Below are 8,259 nucleotides of genomic sequence, written 5' to 3'. Positions count from 1 at the left end.
CTCCATTTTGAGTCTTGTAATGGAATTACTTGGCTACTTTATGATATTTTATTTTATTTAATAATGATTCCTTTTATTGTTTTAAGAATTATGTTTTGCTAGATGTAACACATAACACCTGATTTATTACTTCAATTAGTTCAACAATGATTAAACTAACTTTATTAACAATGTTTAGTATGACAATAATTACAGATTAAAGGGTGGCATATAAACTCCAAACACAAATGAACAAAATAAGATTAATAAAAATAAACATTAATTAGAAAATTAAAAAAAACTGGGAAATAAAAACAAAAGCAAGGAATCCTTAAACCTTGGTCCTTGATCAATAATTAATAAGAGCATATCACAAAAGTCCCATAAAAACAGTTCAGCTAAATGAGAACAAAAGACAAAAAAACAAACAACGTGGAATTAATCAATTAATCAAATCAATAGTGGAAGCACAAAACCCACAAGTTAACCATGACCGGGGGGCCCACAACGTGGTCCGACCCAACCAATTAAGCGCACTCAACTCGGTCGAGGGGCCCACATTCAAATGCCCTTTCCAATCGGAAAGTGGGGTCCACTCGAACCCAAAGGCCACACGATTCATTCGCCTGGTCTCTCGGGATGGACCCACGATCAGGTCCAATTCCACACTTACCCTTACCAACGTTAAACTAAGGACCGGAAGAGCACTACCTTCCAAGGGTATTTACGACATTTCATGTTCATTATTGAGTTCTTATCCAGAGTGACTAACGCCGTCAACGTGTCGCTTTGACGAGACACCAGTGAACGTGGTAACGACCACCGCATATCACCACCTCTTCGTCTTTCTCTCTTGTTTTTCCGGGCCGGCCCGAACTAGTCAACTACCTTTTTTTTTTGCACATTTAACCTTTTTAAAATAAAGTTTTTTAAATGATGTACTGTTTTTGCATTTAAATTTTAAAAACATCAGACCCTTTGTTATTTTTTTATTCATAAAAAACCCGTTATTTTGTTTTTTTAAACATTAAAAAAATATTTATTATAAAATTCTCTAAAACTTTATTCATTCTTTATTAAAAATTTAATATAGAGAAAAGTAAAAAATATAAATCAGGGATAATTTCAAAAATAATTAATTTTTATTAAATTATATAAAATAGCAATTTTTATTAGTACGAGATTCGTTATTCATAGCATAAAAAAACAGATAGTAATATATTATAAAAATAAATAATAAAACAATCAAAACCCTTGGTAGTATAACATATGTATATATAAACCAGTTAAAGGTTTAAAAAATTATTTTTTTTAAAAAAAAATCAAAACAAAGTACATGAAAGTGAAAAAATATTTAAATAAATATAAAAACTGTGAAATGATTTGACATTAAATTTTACAACATGGAGTAAAATGTAATTTAAGATTTAACAAGGTTATATAAGAAAAAAAATCTGACCCGGACCGGCCCGGACCGGCCCGGCCCGCAGAATGCAGGAAACACTATAAAAACAGAGCTATTGCCCTTTCTTCTCCCACACATCTCCATTTATTAATGTTTCAGTTTCCTTCGACCCTCTGCTTCACTTTGTTTCCTTTATTTTGGTGGCTTTCTCTTTCACCCTCTTCTATAATTAATTAATTAATTAATTAATTCCATAAATAAATAAATAAATAAATAAGGGCTCTTCTTTTCGTCTCCTCTCTCTTTCTTTTAAAGCCTCCACCTAGCTCACCAAGACGTTGGCTAACAACATTTCGATCTCTTCGATTCCTTTGCTCCTCTGAAGAAGGGCGAGTGGCGAAGAAGGGATCGGTGGGAGTGAAGATGCTGGGCGGATTGCTGGGAAGCAAGTTCGTCAATAAATGGTAATGGCCGTGATCTCTTTTCTCTTCTTCTTCAGATCGAGCTCTGGTGATTTTGAAAAATTTGATTTTTGTGTTCTTGTGAATTGGCAGTAAGCATTCGGTGAAATGTATTAACTCGAGGTTGGTGGTGATCACGAAGAAGAAGCAGGCGACGGTGGGGTTCTTGAAGAAGGATGTGGCCGACCTCATCTCCCGTGGACATGATTCCAACGCGTTTGGCAGGGTATTTATCTCATCTTTGTTTGATTTTTCTCTAATTTTTTCCTCTTTTTTTTTTGTTTTGCTTTTGATCTCGTCTTGTTTTTTTATTCTTGATTTGGTTTGTGTTTTTTTAAAATCTTTCTTTGAGTATCTGCAGCTCCGTGAATGGGTGAGCTTAATTCCAAAGTTGGGAGGTTTTACTAAAAAAAAAAATTTTGAAAAATAAAGGAAAGAAGGTGCAAAATTTTTGTGTTGCTTTCTTATGTATGTATTTACTAATTTAGCTATTTTTGTCAGAAAAAAAAAAAAATGTTGGAATTTAAATAAAAAACTTCAAAATTTTTCCCAATAAATTTCTTTCCTTTTTCATAATGTTTGTTTCTTGTTTGTTCTGTGTCCTCAGTGCGCTGTTTGGTAAGCAGTCAAAATTGTACCTTTTTAGGATTTTTTATGCAATGGATCTCATGTATTCCTTCTATGCCTTCCAATGGTATTCTGATTCTGCCAATACATGCATCTTTCCTGAATGTTTATGATTTTCCCTGGGCCATGGAATACAGTAATGATATCTGACGATGATCAAGAGTGTGTTTTCAGTGTTGGATGCTTGGTCCAATTGACTTGTTGAAGAATTTAATTTTAATTTTATTTTTTGATGGATACTGTTATATTGTGAAAACTAAATGAGAATTCTTAGATGCCAAGGACTTTCACCCCAGTGCTTCAATTTTGAATATGCTGTATCGCTTTGTTGAGTACAGACTGGTCTTTGAATTAACTTTTATCCTATGAAGTTAAAAGTTTGCATGGCTAGTTTGAATAGTAATCTCTTCCACTAGATGTCTTTCTTCTGAAATTTCTTTACATGGTGTGTTTTAGAGATTCTGAGCATGTTGCCCTAATTTGAGGGTTTTTGTTGCTTTATCAGACAAATTATTGGTGCTTGCTTTGTTCTGCTAATTGATTGCCTCAATTTTAATCCTCTTCTGGCTTTGTGAAACAGATTGATGTGCTTATTGTGGAAATAAATCATGCACGTTGCTATGATATGATCGAGAAATATTGTGAATCTATACTGAATCTGCTTCCCTCTATGCAAAAGCAGAGGTATCTGTTATGTTACTTTAATATGTTTTGATGAATACCTAACCCTTTAATTTGAAATATTTTATATGTTTGATTGTTTGATTGTGCTTCCACATTCATTTCTTGGTTTTAGCCCTGAAGCTAATTGAATGAATTGTTGACTGTGAAAATAGTGGTCTATGATGTCCACATTTGCATCATTCAAATTGTTGTTGATAATAAGTGACGATTTTTTCTCCTTGCATTATATAGATGCTAAAGGATATCATTTTAACTATTGAAAAGTGCTTTTGGTTTTCAGGCAAATCATAAATTTAGTCAAGCTTTTTTAAGGGGAACCATTTTATTGAAAATATATACACATCAATTGACATTCATGAAATGCTGGTGCCTCATATTCAGTCCTTGCAACATGCAAGATTGAACTGTTAGTAGTTAACGATTTAAACTATTAGTCTTTTGCTGTTAACTCTTGCTATCAGCGCTGAGTAGTGAACCCTTTCTTCAGCTATTATTTAAGTGAAGGATAGACTTTAAGCATGTAGCTATTTTTTAAAATTTTAAACAATTTAGCTGACTATGAGAAGAAGAAACATTCAGAGAAAGTCAGCAAGTGAGATCGATTGTGAAGAACTACTAACTTTCATGATTATTTGGGAAATGAATTTTTATTTGAGCAAAGGACCATGTGGAATTTTCATGTGTTAATTCACAATTATTAGGAAGTTTATTATCATGTAATTTGGATTTTTTGTCTCACTATTATACTCTCTAGTATGAACTTGCGTTTTTTTTTACTAAACTTGTGTGTGCAAATGATAATGCACAATATCTATCTGTAGTTGGTATTAGGTTAATTAATTCTCTGCTCCCATCGAGACTTTGAATTTTTGTAATGGGGAATTGACCATATGGAACTTGTTTTAAAATATTAGTTTTTTCACATCAATTGCCATACCACTATACCTATTCTTCAAATTGTGATTTTCCAACTGCTGCAGCTAAAATAATAAACCTTTCTGCAAAGCAACTCTGTTTTTATTGGGCAAAATAATCATTACATGCAGTCTTTTGCTGCCCAAATGAGTTACCTTGTGGTGGCCTAGGTTTCTTGATTTTTAGATATAAAATTGTCTTTCCTTTAGATTCACATTGTCTGGGTACATTATTATGAGCTACTATAAAAAAGGAAATTACATGTTTTATAAAGTTAACTTTTTTGTGTTGAGTATGACAAATCCCTTTCCCCTCTTTTTAACAGTGAGTGTCCTGAAGATGCAATGGAAGCTGTGTCAACTTTAATTTTTGCTGCAGCAAGATTTTCAGACTTGCCAGAATTATGTGAACTCAGGCGTGCCTTCTTGGAGAGATTTGGGAGTTACATCGAGTCATTTGTAAACTCTGAGGTATTAAATCTAGCTTTGTGATTTAACTTCATTCTGCTGTCTTTACCAGCTAAGTTGATGATCTTCTCTGTCAGCTTATCCTTTTTGTCATTTAATCTGCAGTTTATGGAGAACATGCAGAGGAAGTCTTTTTCTGTGGATAAGAAGTTACAATTGATGCAAGAAATCGCGCAAGAGTTCTCTGTAAGCTGGGACTTCAAAGACATTCAGACAGAAGTTATCTAATCATGCTCCTGCATCAGTAAGTGTATGGAATCTTTCTTCTTTTGAACTTAAGTGATTGCAGAATTGCAATAGCCAATTATGCCTATTATTAGACCTTTACTCCCTAATTGTAATCAGTTCTGTTCTGGTAACATTATGCTGTTTTAATGGATCAAGAATTCTAAAAGGACCATGTTAAAACATCCCTGCAGGATGAATCTAGGAAAGGTGCACCTGTTCACAATGGAAATCATGAACCTCCAAGCAAGATGCTTGGTGGGGGGAATGGAGCTGACAACAATGTAAGTAGCAAGATCCTGCTCAAGGGAAGATATGAACCTACTCCAAAGCCCATCATTCAGAAACAAGAGATTCAGCCTGGGCTTAAAGACATTCATGTCATTTCAAGTACGAATGGCGGTCGATCTCATGACCCTTCGTCCAAGACAAGAAAGGCATTTGCTGATGAACCAGAGAATATTGAGCCACCATCCAGACCTACGGTTCCTACATACTCTAAATTGAATGCAGGAATTGTTGAGAGTGACAAGCATAAGGACAAGCAAGTTGGTGATGCTGTTTCTCATAAGCAACAACCACCCAGTGTCCAACAAGTTGGACTCGTGAAATCTCAAGACAACAAGCCTGTTTACAGTGTTCCTCCGTACACCAAAACAAAAGTTGTAAACGACACGTCCCATGCAGTAGATCATATACAAGACAGCACTCCCTTTAAAAGATTTTCAAGGGATGAAGATGTGTCAGATCCTAGTGGCCTTGAGAGGCAACCAGTGAGACAACTCAACTACGGCCAAGATAGGGTGATGAATAAAGTCCCTCCACCATATGTCAAACCAAGCTTCAACCAGGTGAATGCTGATCAAGATGGTGGGCCTCGTGTTCATGATATTAAAGATGTGAAGAGCAGTGATATGCAAATTCCCAGGTCTGTCAGGAGTAGGCGCACCAAGCAATTGGTTCTTGATGAGATTGATGGTTCCATTGATGACAGGAAGCAATTGAGCTCAACACCAGATCTACGAAAGAGGCAAAGTGGCCGGGAACATGCTGCTACCTATAATGATGATAAAAATGGTGCGGGGATGGTCAAGGGCCCACGTTCAAGTGGATCAATGGCTGGAGAGGTTGCTGATATATTAACGCGAACATCAACTGAGGGAACAAGACAAGTTGGGAAGCATAGAGCCACTGCTTATGATGATGCTTACTATGATGAGGGAAAGATGGCCGGCTTAAAACTAGCAATGGCTGGAGAGATTGGTGATGCCATTGATTATGGCAAACTCATGTCTCAAGCCCCAAAGTACCAAGGAAGACAAGGACACAGGTCCAGTGATGTCACCCGAGATGAAGATCACTATGGTGAGAGGAAGACATCAAATCCAAAATCATTGGATGGTGATCATGCAGACAATTCCATCTATTTTGGAAAACTTTTGCATGCAACTCCAAGTGGCCAAAGAAGAGAGGGGGGCAGGTGGGCTACAAACTATGATCGTTACCGCGATGACGAGGAGAGGGCGATGGATAGACTTCTTATGCATTACAGTAGGAAAGGGATGCCTGAAAGTACCAGTACAGGTACAAGAGGTTCTGCCTCAGGTCATGTTGCCAATGAAGGTGCACCCTATAACCGTCAAGAAGGGAAAACATCAAAACCATTGCTCCATGAAAGAGTGGCCTCACTCCCACCGCAGCCAGATAAGTCCAAGGGAGGTTAGAGCACCGACAAGAGCTACTTCACTGCAGCCCAACTTGTTCGCCCCTGCTGTTGGCCATGCACATCCAAGAATGCCAGATTATGACGAGGTGGCCGCCCGGATGGCAGCTTTGAGGGCTAAACCATGAACCACAATAAGCTTCTGTTGCAGAAATGTCTCATTTATTTTTTGTTTTACACCTTCAACCTTCAAAGCGGAAGAATGGCTAAGCTTCCACCAACATCATTGCTTGCAGCTGAACAAATCTAGACGGTTGATGTCATAGCTACTTTGGTTTTGTACATATGCCACAGATGTCCAGTGTCAAGTTAAAGAGTAAGATTAGATTCTGTCTCATTGATCGATTGATAATTCTAAGTCTCATTGTAATAGTCATTTAGAGATAAATACTCATCGGTTTTCCTTTCTTTTTCTTAGTCGTCAGTTGTTGAAATGAGTCTTCGGTGTTTGTATTCATAAATGCACCTTCATTTGTTAATAAAAGAGCAACTTCTAACCATTGTCACTACACTACTTTCATTGTCTTGTGCTCACTTAGATATACTCTTTTTTATTCTGTCTGGAACTAATATGAATGAATAATATATATATATATATATATATATATATATATATATATATGGTTGGAAAAGAAGAGCACTTAGAGAGCAGGCGCCAGGCGTGCAGTGAAACAAAAGAGAAATACATATGGCAGTGAACACATGAACCAAAGATGACTCTTTAACCCTTTCTCAGCGTACGAGAAAAGAAAGAAATGGGCAACCAAACACCATTCATTCGTTCCTTACTTCTTTCATTCATGCATTCCCAATGTCTATTCAACGCAACACACGATGCTTTCCCGCCAAACCAAAAACCTCAACATATCTTACTTTGTTTATTATTTCCCATAAACATTTATATATACTCATCATTAAACTATGTTTCCAATGCTATCTATTAATTACATATAATGACAAGGGGCATTCAAGTAATTACACAGTATAAAGACACTGTATATTCCAACACCCCCACTCCATTTGGCCACTCACCTGACCTCACCGTCATCCCAATCGGCTCACATTGCAGCCACGAATGTGAAAGCCACTGAAGCCGAGATGAAAGGATCGGCTAAGCTCGCAATCGGCGCCGCAGCCGCCGTCATTTCACTCACTCTCCTCCTTATCATCGCCCTTCTTCTCAGCCTCCTTATCGACCTCCTCCTCTCCTTCTTTCGTAGCCGCCGCCGTAGTCACACAAGCCAGCCACGAGCCACGCCGACCTCTCCACCTCCTCCTCTCTCTAAACCACTCCACTTTCCCTTTTATAGCCATGGCGTCCTCCAAGCCCCTGCCGCCGACTTCCTTCTCTCCATTCCCAAGCTCGAGGCCGCCGCCGCCGCCGCAGCCGCAGCGGCTGCGGCACCAAGCCAAGCCGACCATTCCGATCACTTCATACGTATTTGCAATCCCATTTACGATGAAGCTTGTGACTTTCACGCCGTCAACGTTAATGCCATGGATGACTGTGACGGTGACGGTGACGGAACGGCGTTTGAGACGCCGGGAAGTTCGCCGTCATGCTTTGAGTCGGAAGAGGGAGTGGAAAGGGAGTCATCACCGCCGTTGAAGTTCATGAAGAAGTTGCCGTCGTTCCTCCCGGTGACTGCGTCAGCTGTTTGCTTGGTTGACTGCCGGCGGTCACTGGCAGCGTCAGTGAGCGCTACGGAGACCAACAAGGCTTCTTCTTCTTCTTCCTCGTCGAACTCCCTCTGTTTTTCACCATCTTGGTGA

At 38.2% G+C, this 8,259-nt stretch overlaps 2 protein-coding genes across 2 annotated transcripts; both read left to right on the top strand.

The window, feature by feature from the left end:
* Positions 1–1,647: 1,647 nt before the first annotated feature.
* LOC120267163 lies at positions 1,648–6,986 on the top strand. Its single transcript, XM_039274865.1, is given in 7 exon segments — positions 1,648–1,848; positions 1,939–2,071; positions 3,053–3,156; positions 4,397–4,541; positions 4,644–4,763; positions 4,958–6,483; positions 6,485–6,986. Coding segments are annotated over 7 exon segments (2,199 nt in total). The 5' UTR covers positions 1,648–1,807; the 3' UTR covers positions 6,615–6,986.
* A 548-nt stretch (positions 6,987–7,534) lies between these two features.
* LOC120267162 lies at positions 7,535–8,259 on the top strand. Its single transcript, XM_039274864.1, has one exon. It carries the CDS (start codon positions 7,585–7,587, stop codon positions 8,257–8,259), a length of 675 nt encoding a protein of 224 aa, XP_039130798.1. The 5' UTR covers positions 7,535–7,584.

The sequence above is a fragment of the Dioscorea cayenensis genome, chromosome 8 (assembly GCF_009730915.1).
Source record: "Dioscorea cayenensis subsp. rotundata cultivar TDr96_F1 chromosome 8, TDr96_F1_v2_PseudoChromosome.rev07_lg8_w22 25.fasta, whole genome shotgun sequence".
NCBI classification, from domain to species: Eukaryota; Viridiplantae; Streptophyta; class Magnoliopsida; order Dioscoreales; family Dioscoreaceae; genus Dioscorea; species Dioscorea cayenensis.
This window is presented reverse-complemented; position numbering and strand designations above follow the sequence as displayed.

Coding starts and splice junctions, on each gene's coding strand:
- LOC120267162 (XM_039274864.1), top strand. CDS start 7,585: ATGAAAGGATCGGCTAAGCTCGCAATCGGCGCCGCAGCCGCCGTCATT.